This window comes from Phocoena sinus, chromosome 17 (genome assembly GCF_008692025.1).
Source record: "Phocoena sinus isolate mPhoSin1 chromosome 17, mPhoSin1.pri, whole genome shotgun sequence".
Taxonomy (NCBI): Eukaryota; Metazoa; Chordata; class Mammalia; order Artiodactyla; family Phocoenidae; genus Phocoena; species Phocoena sinus.
This window is the reverse complement of record NC_045779.1, coordinates 19,491,875-19,517,493: the sequence shown is the minus strand read 5'-3', so window position 1 is coordinate 19,517,493 and position 25,619 is coordinate 19,491,875. Positions and strand designations below refer to the sequence as shown.

The 25,619-nt window shown below is 34.5% G+C and overlaps 1 protein-coding gene across 1 annotated transcript; it reads right to left on the bottom strand.

The window, feature by feature from the left end:
* Nucleotides 1-1,108: 1,108 nt before the first annotated feature.
* On the bottom strand, nucleotides 1,109-25,234 carry HNF4G (hepatocyte nuclear factor 4 gamma). Its single transcript, XM_032610099.1, has 10 exons — nucleotides 25,099-25,234; nucleotides 21,861-22,032; nucleotides 18,454-18,548; nucleotides 15,441-15,547; nucleotides 13,727-13,882; nucleotides 9,800-9,887; nucleotides 7,591-7,743; nucleotides 7,226-7,462; nucleotides 6,153-6,275; nucleotides 1,109-1,230 (listed from the first exon to the last, which is right to left on the bottom strand). The coding sequence occupies exons 1-10, from the start codon at nucleotides 25,232-25,234 to the stop codon at nucleotides 1,109-1,111; spliced, it is 1,389 nt and encodes a 462-aa protein (XP_032465990.1).
* Between the last annotated feature and the right edge of the window lie 385 nt (nucleotides 25,235-25,619).

The window sequence follows — 25,619 nt, the reverse complement described above, 5'->3', positions numbered from 1 at the left end:
AAAACCACAGTAAGAAGCTCACATTTTCATTCTATACCAAAGATTTAATCTCCTTAAACCAGACCTGGACTTGAATATGGCTCTCCTACTTTTTAGGTTAATGAACTTTGGTTACATTATTGAAACCCCCTAAGCTAAAGGTTTCTTCCCTTTACAAGAGAAAGATAATAATACCTCTCTTACAGGGTTGCTCTGAGGATTAAATGAGGCAACACGTGTGTGACAGATGGCTACTTTGTCTCCCGATAGCAGAAGCCCAGTGATATACAGTTTTTGTTGGCACAAGGCTTTCTACCTAACACTCCCAGCCTCCCGAGAACAAGATGGGGGCATGGGCTAAGTTCTAGTCAATGGATGTCTGCTTCTAGATTGTTTTAGGAGAGGGAAATAAATGTCTGTCTTGGTTGAGCCACTCTTTTAAGAGTTTCTTTTTTACAGTTTAACCTGTATCCTAACTGATAAAACTAACATGTTTTATTTTAACATACCTCTTCAAATATAGGCAGATTTCAAGGAATACCCAGTCATCTATGGAATGCCTATTTATAATTTTCTAAACTTTATATAGGCATATTTAACTGTGGGCCAAAAAGATACTTCTTAGCCACGGGATACCCATAAGTTATTTTTCTTCAAAGAAATATACCCTATTCTACACTGACTGATTTATTTTTTGAATTTGCAAGTTTAAAATTTATTTAAAAACTTGGTTCATTTAATATTAATCTGGGATTTCTGATCTACTGTTCACAGTCAAAAAAGAATACTTAGCTCTGCATCACATCACCATAAGCAATTATTTACAGATTTAAATTAATAATAAGACAACAAATGAAAGTAGTACATAAGATTCAACTGGTTCATGCACAGTACAAGTTTATACTATATAAACATATTGAAGCTCAGATATACATTGGTTGCATCTAAAGGTTTTAAACAATAGCAACAACAAACAAAATGAGCATATAAACAAGAAAACAGGATACCATCTTATAACAGCACCATGAAGAAGCCTTGGCTAAGAGTTTGCCAAAAGTGCTATCCTGAGATATTTCAAGACCAACAACTTTTCACATTTATGCAGTGCCGTTCAGAAGTAAACATATTCTCACAATTGCTTCTGTTTGGAGAGAGGCTGGTGTGAAATGACTGAAGCTTGATTTGCAGCTATTTTGTACGGTTCTTGTCCAGAGCCTTGGGGTGGGGAAGGAAGTGGGGTTTCTGGAGTTGCTAAAAAAAGAATCAGAGAATTGTATGTAATGGTGACAGTCACCTTGGCCCCTCCCATTAAGTCCTTCATGACACCAATATGCATTACTTTATTTTGGATATGTTTTTAAAAGATCATATATAAAGTAGTGATTATAATACATTATCAGGTCATTGACATACTATTGGAGATGTACTCCCATCTTACTGTCCCAATTAGCATTAAACTAAATCATACTTAAAAATCTTGACAGTCACTTTAAGGTGTCTTCTGACTTTCTTACTAGCATTTATGAACTCTGATTCTCTCATAAACCCAGCAGAAAAAAAGTTAAAATGAAAAGAATTAACAGAAAGCTAGTTTTTGTATATTTTTTATACAATATAAATTTTATATTGTAAATCAAAATTGCAATCAAAAAAGCACATAAAATAAAACATATTTGGTTTAGATTTTACTAATTCAAACATTAGATGACATAAAAAAATTAAGGTAAGATAACTTTTCAAGTGCTTTGAAATCTATGTTGTAGTTAAAAGCATCTAAAAAATACTGGCTTTGTCACTTCCAAGTTATTCTATTACAAATACACTTGGCGGTCCCTTCCCTGTCAATGCAAAGAGCACTGAGTATTTTAAAAAAATAAGTTACAGTTTGAATACTTCATTGTCGATAACAGTATTTCTTTCTATTGACAAATTTTAACCATATTACAAAATAATCTAGAAGCCATTCTATAATTTTTAAAAGCTTGAAATATTTTAGCACTCACATTATTATTCCGTATATTTAACAGAACAAATAGAAAATGTTTAATGATCAGACTGAGGCATTGCAAACTTCTTAGATTTTTTTTTCCCAAACAGTTTTTAAAAATTCCATACAAAATGAGAACAGTCCCTTTTTGCCTGGTTTTCTTTAATATATTAACTTTATATTATTAAGTGTGAATTAGCAGTTACTTAGAAACAATGTCTTTAGATATAATTTAATTGACAAAAGAATTACCAAATTTGCTTTAAAAATTATTCCTGGATATTTAGGATGGATCTAACACTCAAGTAGTCTGCTCTAAAAGACCAAGAAAATATGCATGAACTTAAATATGTATGTGCATAATATAAATGTGTTATATATATAACACATACACATATAATGTAAATGTGTATGCTTGTGTTTAATATTTTGCTTTGTGTAAAATATAAACTGTTCCAAATGAGCACAAGCAAAGCAAAATTTTCCCTTACAAATGAATTTCTTAAATATTATGTTGAGAGAGGGAAAATAAAAATAAAAAGTGTGATGATGTGATTCTAAAAAGGTTAGGGTCAGCAAACATGCTTTTAAAATACTACAAAGCTAGCATTTAAAAAGTAAACGATTGGGGGCTTCCCTGGTGGCGCAGTGGTTGAGAGTCTGCCTGCTAACGCAGGGGACATGTGTTCGTGCCCCAGTCCAGGAAGATCCCACATGCTGCAGAGCGGCTGGGCCCATGAGCCGTGGCGGGTGAGCCTGCGCGTCCGGAGCCTGTGCTCCGCAACGGGAGAGGCCACAACAGTGAGAGGCCCGCGTACCACCAAAAAAAAAACAAAAAAAACAAAAAAAACTAAAACATAAAAAGTAAACGATTGTGCTTCCCTGGTGGAGCAGTGGTTGGGAGTCCGCCTGCCGGTGCGGGGGACGTGGGTTCGTGTCCCGGTCTGGGAGGATCCCACATGCCGCGGAGCGGCTGGGCCTGTGGGCCATGGCTGCTGGGCCTGCGTGTCCGGAGCCTGTGCTCCGCGACGGGAGGAGAGGTCACAGCAGGGAGAGGCCCACATACCGCCAAAAAAAAAAAAAAAAAAGAAAGTAAATGATTTAACCACCAGCAGAATTGTTAAACTTTCTTGTCAGTTGATACCTACAATGTTCAATATGTTGCTAATGTGTTTTATTTTCCAAGTTTATGAATAACTGATCTCTAAGAGACACAACTTCATAGACTCTTTGGTATGGTATTGGGCTTGCCTCTCTCTGCTCTAGACTATTAATTAAATGAAAGTGGTAACATCTGCTTTGCAAGAATGGTCCCAGTATGGTTCCTCAAAAAATTAAAACCAGAACTTCCATAGTATCCAGCAATTCCACTCCTGGGTATATATCTGAAGAAAACAGAAATGCTAATTTGAAAAGATACATGCACCTCAATGTTCATAGCAGCTTTATTTACAATAGCCAAGATATGGAAGCAACCTAAGTGTCCATTAACAGATGAATGGACAAGGAAGATGTGAAAAAAATATATAGAGATATATTTATATATATATTGAATAGTATATATTTTATATATATATATATATCATTTATATATATATGAATATTACTCAGCCATAAAAAAGAATGGAATTTTGCCACTTGCAACAACTTGGATGGACCTGTAGGGTATTATGCATAGTGAAATAAGTCAAACAGAGAAAGACAAATACTGTATGTTTTCACTTATATGTGGAAACTAAACAACAAAACAAATGAATAAATATAACAAAACAGAAATAGACTCATAGATACAGAGAACAAACTAGTGGTTACCTGTAAGAAGTTGGGGAGAGGGAAGGGGAAGACACAAGAAGGGGATTGAGAGGCACAAACTACTAGGTATAAGATACAAGGATGTGATGTACAACACAGGGAATATAACCAATAACTTTAAACGGAATATAATCTATAAAAATATTGAATCAATATGTTGTACATCTGAAACCAATATACCATCATAAATCAACTGTACTTCAAGGAAAAAACAGAAGAGAATGTTCCCAAATTAATGTCTTTCAACTACATTGGGACCCACAGATTAAATGTGCTATAGTATACATCATTTGTATTTTTTTCTAACAATTTAATTTCTGCCTCTGTCGTATACTCAAAGAACTTTGTGTTTCATACACTATTTACACATAGATCTACCAGTGTGTGTATCTAAAGAACAGCAGATAGCATGCATTTCTGTGGATTCTACTCTCCCTACCACTAGGTAGCAGTCAGATGGAATGGTACTCACTTAATTTTGTTGCATTGCACTGAACATTTGGGTAAAACAACATTGTAGCTAGTTATTAAGGGCAATTGTAAATTCAGTAGGCAATGCTGGTACCCATAATAATTATATGACAATAACTGAAGGCATCTCAGTGAGGTAGCTGGTTTAGTGTTCAGAGGCAATAGATCAAAAGTAAATCTGGAATTAATTAGTATGAATTCAGAAGCAATTAATTCTAGATATTTTTGTCAAATAGAGATTTTTTTTAATCTCCAATGTGACATATAAAAATAAAATTTGTGTTAAATCTGCAATAATATCAGATTAACTATCTACTAGCAATCCCTAGTATTTATATAGTCATTTTAGTTCCAAAGCAACCCACGTTTGGCACAATTATGATATACACGAATGTCAGTTATCACAGCTTAGTTAAATAGCACCAGTCTTTCGAAAACATGATTCAAATTTCAGTTAGCATGCTAACTCTAATTAACTGTGAGTATTGCATAAGCTCACAAACTTCACTGTGTTACAAACTTCACTGATAACTCTTCAGTCTACAAATAATTACCTAAAATATTAGATGTGCATTTTGATCAGTGACCAATCACATCACATCCTTCATTCTGTCCATGATTATTCAATGAACATATTTCCTTCAGTTCATACACTGACAACAAACTGTGTAGTTGTGTTGCCTCCTCGTCTCCCTCTCAGTGACAAATCCACATGACAATTTGCAAAAATGGACAACTGAAAAGAGAATTGGCCAAAAGGGGAGAATGTGCAGTAAAGAAACAAAAAGTGATAATGTTGGAAATGAAATTCAAATCGAACATAAATGGGAGTTATAGAAGAAAGAGCTGACGATGGAAATGTTGACACTACCATTGTTTGAGTCCCTAAAAGTTCAGCCAAGAACTTAGTGAAGGAAAGCTTGTCAACAGAAATGAGGAACTAGTTGCACTGAAAAGGTTGAAGAGGTCCCAAAGGGAGTGAAACTGGCAAAAAACTTCACATCAAATGGATTCTCAGAGATATTTTAGGACATTAAAAATGCAAAGGATAAAATGTTGGAAACTGACCCAAACTTCCAAAAGAGTAAAATCCATCAAAGATGGTCACTTTCTCTTGTAAGTCATTAGAAGAGAACATGGCAAGCAGTGTTTAAACTACTCTTCATATTTTTTTACAAAAAGATAAAACACATTAATTCTCAGTGTTATTAATATTTTAAATTATGGTACACTAAGAGTTAAAACTACTATTTTTTTTAGTTTCCCTATACATTTATAACCTATAGCTAAAAGAGTTCTTGATGTTTTGACAAATGTATTTAAAGGTCACAAGCAATCATAATTTTCCTGTTGATTATTAAGATTCCTTTGCATGGTTCCACCTTGTATAGTCATTTTTATGGTCCTGTACTACCAGGCAAAGCTAGGACATCCTGTATGTTCTTTTGTGCTCCTAAACCTATGAATAAGAAAGATTTAGTACTCACATTTCCATTTTAGGGAGAAAACTCATACCTAAGAAGAATAAGTGACTTGCTTCACAATCTCCCACAATTAAATCTTGGAGAAGAAATTATATCCAATTTTATAATTTCTGGGCACAAATAGATTCTTTCCCCAAATTCCACCTTTTCTCAGGTAATTAAGTTTAAGAAATACTATGTTTCAAAAGTAGCCCAGGGGGCTTCCCTGGTGGCGCAGTGGTTGAGAGTCCACCTGCCGATGCAGGGGACACGGGTTCGTGCCCCAGTCCCGGAAGATCCCATATGTCGCGGAGCGGCTAGGCCTGTGAGCCATGGCCGCTGAGCCTGCGCGTCCGGAGCCTGTGCTCCGCAACAGGAGAGTCCGCAACAGTGAGAGGTCTGCGTACTGCTAAAAAAAAAAAAGTAGCCCAGATACTTACAGATCTGGTCTGTATGAACCAGTGTTGACATTGGACCCAAAAGTATAGTTTGTCCAGTTAATGGATCTTGAGATAAATGTGGGTGCATTGGATGATGGAGATGGTTAGCCTCACTGGAAGTACCTACAGAAGATAAAAAGATGCTTGCATTAGTGATATTTAATCAGGAACAGCAAGTTTACCTTGGAACAATTGTTTTGATTGACAGCTTGAATATTGCTATTTTTGCAAAGTGCTTTTTGGAAGTTCAAAAATAAATTAATAGAGCCACTGCCATGTTAAAGACAATGTCAGCTTTCACTGTACATTGGTTAGATTAATGTTGTGTCATATTATGTTGTATATTAATAATGGACCTTCTGTGCAGTTTCCTGGAATCATTAGGTTTGCTGCCTGTTGTTAAGTCAATTCCAAGAATCACTTACCTTAAGTTTACAGTATTTGGGATCACCCTACTAGCATAAACAACTTTTATTTCAGAAAGATATCATTAGAAACACATTAAGCACTAGAAAACTAAAATTATACTAAATTAAAATAAAGTGATTTTATAAGGAAATTTAATCTAGATCAGAATACAAAATAAATGATTTCTTAGGTTATTCCTGACATCTACTGCAGCAATGAAATCTCGTTTTTCCCTTTTCATTCTCTTGTGTCAGTTAATTACTTCAGGAGCACAATGTTTATTTTTAAAGTATTTACTATATATATTTTTTGGTTTTGTTGCAATTCCGATATCCTTGAGCTTTTAGAGGAGTCAAGGCATAGAAAAATATAATATACTCCAAGAAGTACTAACAATAGGAGATATAGTTCTATTTACCATATTTGGGAGGATCTGAAAATTGAGGAAAGAGGGACAGGGTAGAGTAAAGATGGTGGAGGTGAATACAAATGGAGGGGAGGTTTGAATGTGTTCAAGTATTTCTGTTCCAATGGGTTTTGCAGGCTTTCTAAATATAAAATACTGAGTTCATTACATCATGGACAAAAGGTAAACAGGTCAAGTTGCTCTAAAGTACTGTAGTATGATGTTAATAAATAAAATAGAAATTCTTAAATATACTCACCACCCAGTAACATCTCCTGAAGTAAGTTGTCGATTTTAACCATCCCAAAAAGTTTAATGAATTGTATCTGCTCAATCATTTGCCAAGTGATGCTCTGAAGCGTGGGCAGGAGTAGAAGCAGCTCCCCAAACCTGCCCCGGGAGTCGTACTGCCTGTCGTTGATGTAGTCCTCCAAACTCAGCTGCACTTGGAACCGCATGTTCTTAATCTTTACTGGATCACTTAGCCCTTTTGCATCTAATAAAGGAATAAAGAGGGCAATCTAAATACTTAACCTTACTAGAGTGTAACAGAAAATATTCTAGTATTTAAAAAGTAATTTAATTTTCACTGCAATTATTTTTAATGGATCTTTGGAAACAAACCTGGATCAAAAAATACAATTGCCTTCAAACAAGCATATTCATTGTCGTCAATCTGAATTTCTTGAAATGGTCGGACCAGCTCGTCTAGAACCCGGTTGGCCACACGGCTAATCTCAACTTCACTGCTGTTGCGGTGAATAATGTAATTGTTTCCTAGGTAAAAAAAAAATAAAATAAAATAATCACCCTCCTCACACACACAAAATCGTCAGACTTTGCTTAATTTTTTACAAACCAATATTTTAAATGGTCTTCCCTTGAAGAAACAGGAATAGGACTTCCTCTTTCAAGAACATTGTTAATTATGTTAGAAAAACTTTAGAACACTTACAGGATCAATGACATTGATAATATGATCACATGCATTTTAACAGCCTCGGTCACTTGTGATAATACTAAAGTACAGACTAATAGCAAGCTAATTATTGACAAGGGAGAAACAAGATATAATGATTAGCTTTCCACTATATCAGTTATCTATTAGTGTTTTACTCATTAATGAGCATATTACAAAACCTAAAGAATCTCTCTTGCTTACAGTGAACTAAAAATGGCATTCCTTTAGTGGTCTAGGTGTATATACATGTAACAACTACTGAGACACAATTTTAATAAGCCTAAGTAGACGAGGCTGATTTTTGAAAATTAGCATGTATATTCTCATGAGTTGCCTCATTAAATAGTAAATTCTCTCTTCCTGGACTTGTTTAAGTAGAGGCGGGATGATCACTTTACAGGGCTGTATTCAAAGGAGTTCAGAAACTGGACAGAGAACTGGACCACCTAATCCCTAAAGGCATTCTACCTTAGAAAGTCTCGGGCTATAATATGATACTATTATAGCTTCTAAAACATTAGAAAATTGGAAGCTTATTTTAGCCCCTAAAATAGCTGCTAAATTTTTATTTTCTGGTTTTATAAAAAACAGAATAGGGCTTCCCTGGTGGCGCAATGGTTGAGAGTCAACAAACCAGAATATTCTGACTTCTTTCACTGCAGGCAAAGACAATCTTCAGTATAAATAATAATGTGTAATAATAATAATGTAAAAATTATTCAAAAAGTGTAGCCCTGCTCTTCTTATGAAAAGTTAAAGTACCTAATTATTTAGGGTAAAACAATTTAGAACTATGTAGTAAAACTGTTTTGATTTCTATGTATATTGTATTCAGATTTATAATGAGAACACTATTGCAGGGGAACTAAAAATGCAAGAGAAAGTTTAACAGAATTTAAAAGCAGTCATATCATATGGTTTAGAATCCTGGCTCTATCCCTTACTTGCTTTGTGACCTTAGGTAAGTTTTCTTGGCCTTCATTTCTTCACCTACGAAACAGGCTGAAAATAATAGTACATATCCCTCAGGGTTATTGTGAAGATTAAATGAGAGAGTGTATATATAAACATGTAAAGCACTTAAAGCAATGCATCGTACATACTAAGTCCTCAGTAAATATTAGCTATTGTGATATTATGTTCAATTTGTTTATATTTGGGACAAAATATCTATCACAAAAATGGAATAAGACAATTTAATCATCATTTCACACAGCCAGAGGGAGGTAGAGCTTATAAACATTAGAGGGATCTCAAATATCCCAACAGGAAACCTAACTTTATACATTAAGTAGGGGATCAGGGTACTTCCTTAATGAAGACACAAGCTTTTCCTTTGTGTCTTATCCCACCTACCATCCTACTTTTGTGTGTTATAGCACTGCTCTTTAACTCTCAGAATTTTTCAGACATTGTCACAAAAATTTTTTTTTTAACTTGGGGTTCTGTAGCATATTATGGGCAATGAGATCATAGGAGATAAACACGTTCCTTAGAAGAGTATAAAATAATATATACTATAATTATTAGGTAGACACTGAGAGTGTATGAAACAACAGTGGGACTCCATAAGATGGTGACACAAATCACTAACTCTTTGTCCTGATATGATTTAAACATACCTCAATGTTATGTTTATTGAGCAACATCTTTTATTTTTAAATCTTAGTGCACCCTGAACATCCACTCTGAACTTCCCTGAATTAACGGCAAGGAAAAACAGGGCTTGAGTGAGGACCTGACCAACTAAGTCCAATTTGTGAAGTGACAGAACCATTTGGCAGTGTCTATGAATGCCTGGTACATACAGAATAGGCCCCATGGAAGTATGGAGCATGCATAATTTTTTCTCAAATTAAAAAAAAACCTTACCCAAAAGCAAAATATCTTTATACACCATGGATCTCTTTGTAGCTCCAAGCAGTAAATGTTCCCCTGCGTGAGCTCTCAACAGTGCCACCTTAATGAAAAATTCCAAGTTTAACAATTAATTATAAAATATAATGATTAAAAGATTATATAAGCCTGATTAACTTAGTATTCTTTAAGACTGGGACTTTTTTGTTTTAACAACTACAGTATTCATAGATTCTTGCCATGATTAAGGCTTCCATTTTTCTACTGTTAGCATATCAACAGAGTTTTACTTTTCAAAATTTCTAAAACTAACAGGTCAATACAATGGCAGCAAAAAAAACAGAAAAAGAAAAAGAAAAGCAGAACAGTTTAGTGTTTGGGAGTGAATGATGTTTGGGCATAGAGTCAAACAAACCAGAGTTCAAATTCCGGCTTGGCCACTTACTCCTCTTTAACCTTGGGTTAGCTGACCACCAGTATGTTTGGGACTCATTTGTTTTCATCTATCAAATGGAGATAGTGATAAAAATCTGAAAGTGTAGCTATGAGGACTAAAGGAGAAAATATATGTAAAACAAGATCTCTTATACATAATCAACTGAATAAACAAAAGGAAAACAAAGATTGGTGATGTAGCGAAATGAGTATGGGGGATCTGGGTTCTGACACTTTCTAGATTGAACCTTTAACTCTGCACTAAGCTCTCAAAGGAGCGCCATTGCCTGCTGAATATCACCAGTAGGAAGACTAGGAAGCATTTCAAATTTAACACATCAAAGTAATGCTTCTCCAACATCTTCATCTCCTTAGTAAATGGCACCATCATCCAAATGCTTTTTCACACCAAAAACAAGGGTCTATTTGGATCCCTCTCTCATTGTACAGCAAATCCTAGTGTTGCTTCTCCATTGCTACGGCCCCTGGCCAAGCCTTGGTCATTCTTCGCCTGGCCCACCAAAATACACTCCAAAGAGCTACTAGGTATTCCTGCTTCCTTTCTGGTTCCTCCATCCTAAGTCCTTCTTGCCAGAGCTTCTACGATGATATCTTGTAATAATAATAATCACTTAATATCACTCCTCTGCTAAAAACTCTTCACTGGTTTCTTACTGCCCTTAGAATAAAACCCAAAAACCTCAACCATGGCCTACCATGAGGTTATGGCTCAATGCTTTTGCCCCCCTGCCCACGTCCCTGGTTTCATCTTACAACATCCTTTGCTCACTTTTCTCCAGGCACACTATGCCTGCCTGCCTCAGAGCCTTTGAACTTGCCTTTCCTGTACCCAGAGGGCTTTCTCCTCAGATCTTGACAGGCTTAGCCCCTTGCCACTCAGGTCTCAAGAAAAATCTTCCTTAATCCCCAATTTAAAAGATCTGCTACCACTCCACTCCCAGTCATTCTCCAACAACTCATCCCATTTCATTTTATAGAACTCTTCCCCACCTAGAATTAACTTACTCATTATCTGTATATTTTTATCGTCTGCGTCTCCCAAATAGAATGCAAATTTTATGAGAATAGTGATGTAATCTGTATTTTTACTGCCGGATACTCACAGTTCCTAAAACTGAACAGTAATCCTAAGAAGTATTTGTTTGATGAATACACTGAGTGAATTTAACTGATATATGGTTCAGTTTTAAAAGCTGTTAAGTTTTTAAAGAGATTATAAAACTTATGCCACAGAGCTCCCGAGAGTATTAAATAAAATAATGTAATATATAATGCATTTGAAGCCCGAGTGCCTTATCCATAATAGACATTCACCAATCCATGGCTATTAATGTTATATTAAAGTGTCAGTTAGTAAATGAAAACTATTATTGACAAGTTACAGGATTTCAATTTCCCAATTTTAAATCATTGTCTTAATACATGTCAGCAACTTTTTTTAAAAAAAGAGTGGTAATAAAAATATAAAACTGATAAATAGCATAACGCTACTTATATGGCTTGGGGTGAGACAAGTAAGTTTTAGCAACTTAGCATTATTCACTCTGAAATAACCTTCTGAGCCAAGCTATCTTTATGATATGTCCACAACCATGACTCATACCAGGAAGGGAGTTACAGAACATTTTAAGAATGATTTCAGATTTCACAGTATTTTCTTTTTGTAACCAGGTGAAATGCTCTCCTAGAAATATAACTGCTAACTTTCTGTGATCACTTATTTTCTGGTTATATATATATTTTGCCCTTCTTTGATTTTTAAACAATCATGTACTTTTCCCTTTGATTGTTTCTTTGTCTTTGTTTATCAGTGATAAAGAGCATTGGTCAGAGGGTATAAAAATAGACACTGGTTATATTATATATCATGGTTTATTTAACCTGGGGGAACTGGAAATTTTCAAATTATTTACATCTACAGAATATTATATACTACTTAGAAGAGTTAAAAATGAATCTGAAACTAATAATCTAATCTTTATAGACTAATTAGAACATTAAACTTCTTAACTACTTTTTTTTTGTTAAGAAAGTGGATTGCTTTATTAGAAACAGTGAATATAAAAAGCAGATTGATTTCAGGTAAGAACTCTTTAAAAATATTTCAAGACTATACAGGTAAAAACTTTTTACAAAGATGTTCAGCATTCCTTTTCCCTTGGTTCATTTTAAAGAACCTAAATATTTTATTTACTTCAAGACATCAAAACGTTAGACTGCTGGTGAGTTAAGCTCCTTGAGATAATTCAAAATATCAAATATCTCAATTTTTTAGAACTTATATATTTGATGCTAGTAATTAAAACATTATATTATATTGATATACTTTTTTTTTTTACTGATTTGAATATAGTATGTTGATAATCTGAAGTGTAAGGTCACTTGAGAAATGAGATCAGCTAATTTTTTTAACGTTCAAGTCATATTTTAGCCACTAAGTTCTGTTACAATTCTGCAGGTTTAAAGAAAAAGTCAGATTAAGTCTCATCAGTGCCCCTACTGCTGGTCATTTTTATGGGCAACTAGCAGTTTCCCCCTCCCTCTAGAATAGTCAAGGTTTATAGACCTGTTAACATTGATTAAATGGCAGTACTTTCCAGTATGTTTACATTTACAATAAATAATGTAATAATAAATATAAAACGGATAAACTTGAAGGTTGCTTACAGGTTAATTTATCAGACAAACTCCAATGTGCATAACCTTGCAGAAAGTCTGGGGAAAATTAGAGTTCATAAACTGTGAAAGGTAGAGACAAGTATCTTAGCTACTTCTTTAAACATATTGGAAAGTGAACTTTTAGCTATTAACTAAAATATCTTAATATACATATGACAAAGTATGAAAATGTCTATATTAGGAAAAGATCACTACCTCTGAATTCTATTTTCAGTAGATTTCAGAACACAATTCTACAGAGTTTTTTTTTTTTACCAGATTTATACTTTTTATACAGTAAATGCTAGAATAAAGCTGACAACATGAAAGGCACAATTTTATATGTTAAGTGCATAAAAGTGCCTACAAAGACACCAACACAACCTGTGTGGTTTCTGTCTAGAAGTGGCCTGGTATTTCTGAAGAATTTTATATGCACGTTTAGTAAACACTAACACACAGTGGGGTACCATTTGCCTTCCAGACATTTATTCTTCCAATACTTTATCTCACAGTGGCAGTTATCTACTACCTGTCTTTCTCCCTTACTTAAGCTTTTTAAACCTCAGGAGGGAAGAACATAGGCTTGATCAACCCTCATCCTATCAATAAATTTGTAAGACCCCTAAAATAGAATTTAAACAGTCTGTCTCTCAGTAGACTGTTTAACTTCAAGGAGAATGAACAAGAAAACCAATCTTTCTCTCAGATAATTTAACCTTTGTCCAATATAGCAAATCTACTATAAATATAATTAAAAGAACTGAAAAACTTAGCAAAGTTCAAAAAACATTTTTTTAAAGCATTCATAATCTCTTTAAATTATACCTGATCATCCAGTGGTAACTCACAAAAGGCAGGAATATATTTAGCCCATTCCACCAAGACTAAGAGCTGCTGTTTCATGGATTCACAGACATCACCAATACTGGCAATTTTCTTAATATTTATGTCAGTGCTCACACCAGGGCTTGAGACTGAGATCTAGCATTAAGAAGAACATTATATTAATTCATCACTGAACATAACACAAGACCACTACTTCTCTTTTTTCCACAACTGCAATAAGTAAGCCCCATTGAAGTGGGCACTATCATTGTCACAGTATCTTGAAATATACTAAACATTTAAAATTGAGAAATCAAATACCTATCAATTCAAGTTAAATTGACAACATTCACTGCACAGCACCATGGTCTGGGAGTACTATCTTATTTTCTGGCCAAACCTGTAAAATATGTTACCACAACTTTCAGGGAGTTTCATAATTCAAAATGACTATACAAAGAGCTATGGAGTATCCACATGAACTATGTTGTATGATTTTATTTTTAATTGAAGATGATAGTTCCATTAAGAAAGCCCATTTTTAATTTGTTGTAATTTAGGGAGGAAAGTTTCCATTGGATAAAGTTTACCAACTGAGGAGAAAAGATTTAGATGAGAAGTTGCTGCATTTAATGGAAGCCCACCCAAATAAAGTTAAGAAACCAATCTTGGACTCAGCAAGTTGAAAATCTTAATGTATAATGATAAATTTTTTAAATGATATATAATTTTGAACTATCTAAGATATAAGTAGTGTTCAAATGCCTTTCTGCTGAAAAAAATCACTTTCTAAAAGTTCTTCTAAACTTAATTTTTGAACATGTGTGTGTGTGTGTGTGTGTACATGTCTTTCTGCAGTGTATGTCTATTTCCTCACAGTTCCTTTCAGGCCATTCTCGAAATACTTTATAGGATCATCAAGTAATCTTCAAGTAATGATGATGATAAAGGTGATGTTAACTTCATCATTTACCCTTGTGTTATCAAAAATGAAAGTAGTTGCGTTGACTCGTTATAGAACCTGATTAATAGCTATTTCATTGTTTGCTTTATAATAGAAAAATACCATTAACATTTCTAATATGGGCAATGGTAAAACAAACTTTCTTCAAAAGGTTTCTTTATTTGATTCTTAAGTGATTTACTTTTATTTATATAACTAATCACTTATATTTTTAACTTTAGAACTGATATCCTCATTCTAGAAATTTCAAATAATAAAGTTTCTCCTGTGTTTTCTAAATTCTGGTTCTTCCCTTAAATACCTGTTTCCAAAGCAGATGTTAAGGTGAGTTCTTGAATCTAGAAGTCATTTTCAAGGAAGGAAGCTCTAATGATAGGCCTCAACTAAACACCCCCAAAGCTGTGATAATTGATTTCCAGATTCAATCAGTAAAACAAGATACTGCTCCCAGGGCATTGTGCTATGCATTAAGTATTTTAAATCAACCTTGCAAACAAACTTTTAACACTCAGACTGAAGTGCATTTAATTTTTCCATTTAAAAAGTAGGAACTTGCCCAAGAAAAGTTAAAATTGAGTCAACAGTCCAACTAATATTTTCAAAGTAAAATTCTTCAATTTGCATAGGTGTAATTTATTATAGTAATGAGCACATTTGAATGAACTTAAATCATTTTAGTATTATGCCTAAATAAACATCTGACTCTATTAAACAGGGCTGGATGCTGGTGCAGCAGTAATGCAGCAGTACCTGGCGAGACCGAACTTCTGCTTGTGCCAGTGTGTTAATGGAGGGGATGTTGCTGCCATCAAATGTGCTTCTTCTGGTGCTTATTCTATCACGTTCGTTTTGCACAGCTAGGGGAGAAAATCACAGTATTTATTGGTCGGTTTTCTTCGATATATCTCAGAATATACGGTTTGAAGTAAAAACAATGTTACTATAAAAGGAGAAATGGGATGCCTCTAAAAGACCTTGGAGGGGGGTGCTTGAGGCAGGGAGAAAAGTATGACTGAAGGTATGTTTCATTCTGTACCATTTTTAAAGTAGAAAGAGCCAGGCTTGTCACTACAGTTCATAAAATACTGCCTTTTGGGACTTCATGATGGCACTCATGTTAGAAAGTGTTGGGTCAGCCAGTTCAGCCATGCTGTATTTTTACGAGGTTGGTTTTCCATTCTCTCAAAGTTAATAAAACCATAAGATAACTAGAGGAAGAGTACAACCTGTGAGATTGACCAGGTCAAAGATAAGAGTGTATTCACTGTCAGAAAATATGAGTCATACATTTTGAAACTCCCATTTTTCTTTTTCTTTTAAAACACTAGAAAAAATGGAAAGTAAATTTATTTTAGTTAAGGTGATTTTCAGATCACAATCCTATGATCTCTTATGAAACAATGTCCTCAGGACAGTTTACAAACATTAATAAGGCAAAAATTGCAGCATGTAGGGGTCTCTCTTGAGAACATTGAGATTAGAATATCAGCATTTTGGAACAATGAAGAAATATTAAGTATTTATATGAAAGTCTTCTAAGAAAGAGATCTCTTTGTTTCAGAAAGGAAAAAAAAGAATAGAGTGTATCCCCAAATTTTTTATTGAAAACTAAATTTTTAAAAATAAGGAAGAGGGAGAGGGTTAGTATGAATTTGTATACTTGTAATACATAGAATAGAAGTCAGATATCAAAGTTGGATTTCAAACCTTAAAAGGTAAAATTATCTTCTCTTAACCAAAAAGAATGGAAACAAAATCTGTAGCCCCTAAATTATTTACACTAATGCTCTATCCAATTCTGCTGGAAAGATAAGACATTAAACTATCAGAATTTTTTTCTGTAATTATTCTTTTATTAAAGAAATTCACCAATTTCTATGCCAAAATCTGCTATCTAACCAAACTTACTATTAACTATCAACTCCACTAATTTGAAAGAGAAAATATTAAACTTCTTGCCTTTAAGAATGAGTAATCTTTAGTTAGAGTGAATCATTAATATTTTATTTTTAAATCATATTTACTGGTAGCTTACTTCCTCTCTCTCCTTTTTTTTTTTTTTTTTTTAGCAAATTGACTTTTCAGACTAAAATGACTCATTTGAAAATGTGTACATGGAGGTAAAAAAATTAAAATGTAAGTTATGCTTTTATGAATTTCGTTTACATGACCAATATTTAGAAAAATGCTAAAAGATATTGTGAACATTTGTAATTATCTTGCAGCTACCTTTTTGGACATAAAACCATATTTATATACGTTTCCATCTAACTAACCTTAATATTATGCTATTAGTGTAAATAAGAAAAATATATCTACTTTGAAAGCTAAAAGTTACTTCCTAATCTAGTTAGGAAAAATTAATACATTATTCTATGAACAGTATAAGGTATACTTTCACTGTTTTTGAAAATAATTTTATTTAGCAGACTGTAAAACTCTTAGCGGAACTGTAGAATCACGGTTTGCTTTTACATTGGTAGGAGTGAAGCAGAGGTTCAAGTAGAAATGAATGAAGATAATTGACAAAGCATGTAATTAATCCCATAAGCTACCAAATAGGCCACTAGAAATAAGTCATGTTGAAATGAAAGTGTTTGTCCTTTAACTTTGTGAACTTTATTTTGCCTTCTTTTCTGAGACTAGCAACTGAACGAAATGAATGGAATTTTTGTCTCTTGAAAATAGTGAGTGACAAAGAAGAAAACTATGTTTAAGATCGGTTTGATATTTTTCACATATCTAATTTAATGTTTTAATAATATATGCGGGCTTCCCTGGTGGCGCAGTGGTTGGGAGTCCGCCTGCCGATGCAGGGGGCGCGGGTTCGTGCCCCGGTCCGGGAGGATCCCGCGTGCCGCGGAGCGACTGGGCCCGTGGGCCATGGCCGCTGGGCCTGCGCGTCCGGAGCCTGTGCTCCGCAACGGGAGGGGCCGCGGCAGTGGGAGGCCCGCGTACCGCAAAAAAAAAAATAATAATATATGCAACAGTTCTGAAAAATATCTCTTTGTATGTGATAGTGATAGGGATAAGCATGTGGCAAAATGATAAACAGAAAATTGTATAGCAGCTCTTCCCCGCCAAACACTTAAATGTGCTGAGCACGTTTGTTTTGCTAAATTAACCATAGTTAGAACGTAGGATAATATAATTAGATTATTTAACATGTTCAAAATGAAATTAGTGCACATTAAAATAGAGCATCTAGTCCACTGTCTCTGTCTTTGAATAGAATAGAAGCTCCCTGACGGGGGATTTTTTTATTCAGTATGTCCACTCCTGAAACCTCAGCACCCACAACAGTGTCTGGAGAGCAGCAGTGCTCAACAAATTTGTTAAATAAATAAATGAATGCATGAAAAGTCAATGTTCAGTTAATGTTTATGAAATGAATAAAGATATTCAATTGTTATTGAGAATGAAAAATCCATTTAAAATTCATTTATAATTGCATCCTATTAATATAGTTTGCCATTTAGCTTTTGAACAAGACGTTGGAATATTTTTTCAGACAATAATTTTCTTGCCAGGGATTATGCAGTAGTGGATAGAACATGTCAGATCGGTCAGCAGGTAAAGACTGGCTCTACCACTCACCAGTGGGTATCAGTGTCCTTGAGTAAATTCTTAAACTCGAGGAACCACAGATTCTTCACTGAGGATAATCAGAACTCATGTAAAGGTTATTGTGATTAAATGAGAACATGTGTGTATAACACTTTTCATCAATAATGTTAATAATCATTATGTTATATATTATTACCTTCTTTTTTCATTCCTGCTCTAAAGCACTTTCTTAATCGACAGTATCTACATTGATTCCTTTTGTCTTTGTCAACAACACATTGCCGACTGAACCTACAACACCAAAAAAATATATTAGTTTGCAGAAAACTGTTATTTATCAAAAAAAGCAGACAGACTTTAAAAAGTATAGTCAAATTTAGATCAACAGAAAGAATGTATAAGAACAATTAACTATGACTTTTCTAATCTCATGATCGACATGAAAATACAAGCCTCACTTCTCATGCAGTCTTTCTAATAAAACAATACTGAATGATATCTCACTTTTGGCCAGTATCCATGATCATTTCTATCTTGAGCCATGAAAGCCAAACCTAGTTTAAAAATTGCGGCTTACAAATTCTAATGCTTACTGCTAAATGATTTCAGTGTGACGGGGAACTTCACTCTTCTGAACTTTCATGCTTTTCTCTATTTAAAAATTTTTCTATTAATTTCACATCATATCCAATTGGAGTTTACTCGAAATTCCAAATTACATATCAAGAGGCAATTGAATAAAGTATAAAGAGTAGAGTCTCTGAAAAATTAGGTGCCACTTCACACCCACTACAGTGGCTATAATCAGAAAAAACAGACAACAGCAAATGATGAGGTTGTGGAAAAACTGGACCTCTCACACACTGTTATTTATAATACAAAATGATGTGGCTGCTTAGGAAAACAGTTTGGTAGTTTTTCACAAAGTTAAACAAGAGTTACCAAATGACCCAGCAATTCCACTCCTAGGTATACAGCCAAGAGAAATGAAAACATATATTCACACAAACACTTATACACAAATGTCCATAGCAGCATTATTCATAATAGCCAAAAAGTGGGGACAACCCAAATGCCCATCAGCTGATGAACAGATAAACAAAGTGTGGTGTACCCACACAATGGAATATTACACCTGGCAATAAATAAGAATGAAGCGCTGATACATGCTACAACATGGATGAACCTTGAAAACACTATTCTAAGTGAAAGAAGTCAGACAAAAAAGGTCACATATTGTGTAATTTCGTTTATGTCAAATGTGCAAAAGAGGCAAATCCGGGCTTCCCTGGTGGCGCAGTGGTTGAGAGTTCTCCTGCCGATGCAGGGGACACGGGTTCGTGCCCCGGTCCGGGAAGATCACACACGCCGTGGAGCCACTGGGCCTGTGAGCCATGGCTGCTGAGCCTGCGCGTCCGGAGCCTGTGCTCCTCAACGGGGGAGAGGCCACAACGGTGAGAGGCCCGCGTACCGCAAAAAAAAAGAAAAAAAAAAGGCAAATCTATAGAGACAGAAAGTAGATTAGTAGTTACCTTATATTGGTGGGGAGGGAGTTGGGGGGAATGAGGAGTGACTACTAAAGGGTACTAAGAGGTTTCTTTATAGGATGGTGAAATATTCTAAATTGAACGTAGTGATGATTGTACAACTCTGTGAATATAATAAAAAAATGAATTGCATACTAAAAGAAAAAAAAAAAGTACAGTCTCTGGAATTAGACCTGACCTTGATTCCCAGGTCAACATTCACTGTCTATAGAACTTGAAAATGTTATTTAACTTTCCAAGTTAACCCACAATTGTAAAATAGGGAAAACTTGCCGTCACAGGCTGTTAACTGAGCATACTTAAAAGACTATGAGATCAGCAAAACCTGAGCTTAAAAAACCTTTTTGCCCCTAAACTTACATCAATATAATATTTTCCAAATGGAAAATCATGGCATTTGCTTAATACCAATACATGTAAAGAAAGCTAAGTTGGCAGCAGTATTCATGATGGGAAGGTGGGAGGAGTAAAGCCATACATGTCGTTGGAATAGTTTTTACATTTCCAAAATTTGTTATGGGAACGTTTCTTTCCCACTTTTCTCATACAGGAAGGGTGGAAATCTTGAAAGCTCTGTGTGCTGACATTCTCTGACTCTTAAAAGTTCTTCTTGGGGTGTTCAACTCAATATTCTGTAATAACCTCTATGGAAAAAGAATCTGAAAAAGAATAGGTATATGTATATGTATAACTGATTCACTTTTCTGTACACCTGAAACTAACACAACATTGTAAATCGACTATGGTCCAACATAAAGTAAAAAATTAAATTAAAAAAAAGTTGCTGTTGGATTTAGTTGCTTGGATGGTCATTTTTCATATACATACAAGTTTTATTTCACATAACTTAAAAATTGTAAAAAGTATTGTTTACATGTTATTTTGTATGTATTTTAGTTATTAATCTTTTAGAAGCACTCAATATTTGATGTAATCATAGAGAAAATGCTTTGGATGAAGGAAATCTGCTTGATTACTTTATACCTCTCAAGTCTGGCTGTATATAAAAGCAAGAACATACTCTTTTTCGTTTACCAAGAAGGTTTTAAAGTGGATGATTTAGATTTTTATACCTACTTTAAGCTCTCCTAAAAAAATTACTAGAGAACACTAGCTTAACTTTTCCCACATCCCTAGAAGTCAAATGGCATCATATTGTAAGAGAGTTAACTTCTTCCCAAACATCCATCTTGTACCTAAAACACCTTAACAATCCTACACATGACTTTCAGAGACAGAGCACACACAGATATTTTTCTGTTAAAGTCAGCCATTTTTTAATAACCCATATTTAACACAGATATAATCTGTATTCAAGAACTGTCATTCTGAACACTCAAAGGGAAATATCTAACCCTAAATCATGCTATGATGTTGACTTTTTTTAAAAAAAGCCTACTAGAAACGTGTGATACATAAAATATAAATACATTTTAGACAAACATTAAATTCAATTACAAAATTGTGGCACGAGAAATACATCTAAAACTTTAGAGCTGAAAATTTCATTTTATTCAGTAACGTCAACAAGCTACCAAAATCATCTGCCTTTTTATAATTTTGTTCCAAGACTCAGGATGTGATGACGCTAAAAAGATAAGCAATATGCAGAAACGTAAACGCATTGTGAAACCATTTAAATACAGATTTACATATGGCTCTTGGTATATGAACACGTGGAGAAACGATAAAGAAACACAAGGAAAAGACAAACACCAAATTTCAGATGGTATTTACCTCTGGGAGAGAGGGGAGAAAGAGAAAGTGATAGGGGAGGTGTTCACTGGAGGCTTCAATTATATTGGTCTAAACAGGGTGGTAAGCATGGGGATTTTTTAGTATACATTTTATAAGTCTAAGATGTTTCATAAAAAAGAACCACCCGTGTGACTGCATGTGTATACACACCCACACATCCTCACTTTTCACGTCGCTTATAAATTTTGTTCTTAGAGTTACAGAAATTTGAAAGCTCTGAATTTTATGCCCATACTTCTTGCATGGCATTTTGAAACACCTCTAAAGATCTCCTTCTGGGAAGGAGCATTTCAAGTACCTGCAGGAATAAACGTGACTCTTGCGGATACTGCGTCTGAAGAAGCCCTTGCACCCGTCACAGCTGGAGGCGCCATAGTGCTTTCCTGTCGCTCTGTCCCCACATATAGCACATAGACAGTTGACACCATTATCTGTGGTATTCATACTTGTTGTCTCTGGGACAGAACTATCTGTTAAAGAAAGACAAAGTGGTAGAGTGCAAGTTAGTACTGAGTATTTCTTACATAAATTGGCCTACTAATTATTCATGGGAGGGAAATAGTCCCTTCCTCAGCTTCTTGGAAGCTCCACACCAGTGCTCTCTTTTTATCCACTGGCTGTTTCTGCCAGTCTCCGTTCCAAACTCCCCACTCGTATTTGGAGGATTAAAATTTGGTATACCATAGGGCTCAGTCCCTCAACTATACCCTTTCCCTAGGGAAGCTCATCCAGTCCCATGATATTAAATATCATCTGTATAATGAAAAATCCCCACATTTTATTTCTAGGCCCGATGTCTCCCACGGGTATCAGTCTGAAATGCCCAAATACCTACTGAACAACTTCACTTTGGAGTTTAATAAGAATTTCAAATTAATGTATCAAAAATAGAACTCTGATTTTTTTTTTTTTCTCCTAGAACTTGTTCTTCCTTCAGTCTTCCCTAGTCAGTCAGTGGTACCATCTGGTACCTAAGGCCAATAATCTGGCCTTTACTGAATTCTCGCTTTCGTTGCTCACATCCAATCCACGAGTTGTATTTAAAATACATAACGAATCCACACCTTTTCAGCCTTTTACCATGGCCACCCTTATCCAATCGAACATAATCTTTTCCCTGGATTATTGCAATAGCTTCCTACCTAATTTCTCGAATACTTCCACCCTGGTTCCCCTACTGTTTATTATCAGAAAGCCGGCAATGTGCTCTTGGCATAAGAAATTCACATCACATTAGCCTTCTGCATCCAACCCTTAGATACAAAATAAAGCCTACACATATTCCCATGGCCTGTAGAGCCCAGAGTGAAAAGGTTCCCCTCCCATCTCTCTGATCCCATTATCTGGCACTACTTTTCATCCTGTTCACTAGTCTCTAGTAATGTTGCCTCTTTTTTTTTTTTTTTTTCTCCTTGAATTCTGTTCCCATCTCAGAGCCTTTATACTTGCTAACCCTTCTGCCTGGAAGGGAAGCTCTTCCTCAAGAATTTCTATGAGCTGGCTACCCAGTTTCTGCTCAAATCTCACATTTTCTGTGAAACATTCTGTAAACACACATCCAAAAGAGTCATCTGTCATTTGCCCTTCAAGTAGAACCTAGTACCCTGCTTATATTTTAAACTAACCACTTCATTTTCTAAAATTATAATATGCTTTGGTCTGTTCATTTATTATCCATCTTTCCACATAGAATAAAAACTTCATGATGTCAGAGGATTTATCTGTCTTAGTCACCCCTCTGCCTTCCAGCTCTTAGAACTACGCCTTCCATAAAGTGAGAAGTAATTGTTTTGAAGAAAGACGCTTCAAAAAATCCACATCGATATTTTTACTTAAATATTTCTTAAATTAGTTAATATTGTTTACTATACCTTTACAATTATCTATGTACTCAAAAGATATTAAATAAATAAGAATATATTATACACTTTAATTAATAATAAATTATATAATAATGTAAATATAATAACAATTAATTATATTTCCAATATAAAAAGGATAAAATCAAAGACTGTTATGTCCAAATTACATTCTGTGACAATATATGTATTCTACTTACTAATACTTCTGAGTTGACAAATATTGTCATATATAACTTCATAAAGTTACAAAAATCTTCAGTGAGAATATGCTTAAGGGTAATCATGTGACATTTTAGAATTTAAATGCTAGTAATTTTTCTTTTGATAACATAAACAAAATAGATATTAGAAATATGGCAGAAGTGTTAAGGATTGACTGTGTTCTGGAAGATTATATGGAAACAAAAAAAATATTCAACTCTTGCTTCCAGTTTAATGTCATACTTACATATTATTAACAAGAATTTACATATTATTACAAGAAAACAAGTTAGACAACACTTTGGAAATAGCCATATAAGTCAGTTGTTTTAGTAAATATTTATGATAAATCTGTCCCTACTATTTAGTAATCTATAGCCTTTAAAAAATTCATGAGTCTATTGAGGTAAATACTTTATTAAATACCTTAGTCAAATCTAAACATAAGGATTAAAAATAGTGACTTCCTGATAGAGGCACTGTCAATTGATTTTAACCCCTTTGTGTTAAAATTTCAGAATTCATCTTCTGAAAATGTTTAGAAATCTTCCCACTAATAAATTATTGTTGTTTATTGCAAATATTACAGCTATAGCAGTCACTGAAATTGTACAGCATAGTAGAACGTTAAGATATCCTGAGTACAAGATATATTCTCAGTCCTGAGCTAAACACACACACACACACACACACACACACACACACACACACACACACACAGAATTTTCCAAAGCATACATAATTTGCAGATTTTATGAGTTCTAACAATTATAACTGATCTTGGACAAAATTTTTACATGAAAAAGTATCTAAATTCAAAGTCAGTAGTAAACTGTATTCTATAAAGACATGAGCCCTAAACATGTCATGTCTTATTTAAAGTTAAAATGTTACAGTAGATAAATACCAAGAGCTTTGTGAGGCTAAACATTAGCTTGTCAAGTGCAGTTATAATATAAACCCTTATTTCTTTTCATATTTGTGTTCAATGCAAAAACTTGATGGTAATGTTAAACACAGTTTCTCATCAGCAGCAGTTGAGAACTGGAATAATGAAAGAAGGCAACCAGTAAAAATCTCCAGTGTTCTCAGGACAATTTTCCATATGTCATTTTAAATGTTGCATAGAAAATATACTTTACAGCCAACCTGCCAATATTACTCATTACTGTGATTTACAGTAAATAAAATAACTGCTGAAACTACTCTTTCTATCTAAGTGGCCCATGACAGAATTCCGAGGTTACTTTATTATGCATAGCTAAGCTTTTTCTATCTCAAACATAAGATAGCCATAGCATTATTAATTTAAAATTTGTGATGAAGTGCAAAAGCCTCAGATTTGTGGCCTTAAAAAACAAGCCCCGAATTCTCCAGCAATAAAACACACAGAACCACCACCTGGGAAGCTCAGTTTTCCTGCTCTCATTATACTTACTTTTCTTTTTTATCTACAAGCAGATGAGAACTCACCATTTGAATTATACAGAATCTGCATAGTTTCAAACTCCAAAGTTGTGTAAGTTGGGTCCAAGACTTCACTGTAATTTGCCATCTCCATGTCCAGTATCGGTTCCGATACCCTCATCATTGATTTAGATACACACATACGAGTGGCACCACAGGCCCAGAGTGTGTGATGGCTGTTGGGCTTTCAATCTGTGAGGGATAATCCAAAGTTAACTGTAACTGAGTGACTTATGTGCTACAGTGGGAGGAGCTGTAAAACTGTAAACTCCTTCAGCTGGCCATATTCTGCTTACTTCTTTTTCTTTTATGGTGTACGAAAGCAATTCATTGTGATAATGTTGGAATGCTTCATGAAATCACCTTATCTGAAGTGCTTAGTGGACTAACGTGATTTCTTAAATGGATTTCCAGTAGACAATAAATGATGTCATTAAGAGGATTAAAAATAGAAAAGAGAATACCTCTGATTTTGAACTGTCATTATAGCATCATTTCTCCCATTTAAGCGGCTGAAATCTCATGCC

Excerpts from the sequence above, each read along its gene's own strand:
- HNF4G (XM_032610099.1), bottom strand. The coding sequence starts at position 25,234 with ATGTGTGTATCTAAATCAATGATGAGGGTATCGGAACCGATACTGGAC. Across the intron at positions 15,548-18,453 it reads AGCAGGAATGAAAAAAGAAG|CTGTGCAAAACGAACGTGAT; the intron begins GTAATAATATAT and ends TTTCTCCCCTAG. Across the intron at positions 1,231-6,152 it reads GGTTCATACAGACCAGATCT|CAACTCCAGAAACCCCACTT; the intron begins GTAAGTATCTGG and ends TTCTTTTTTTAG.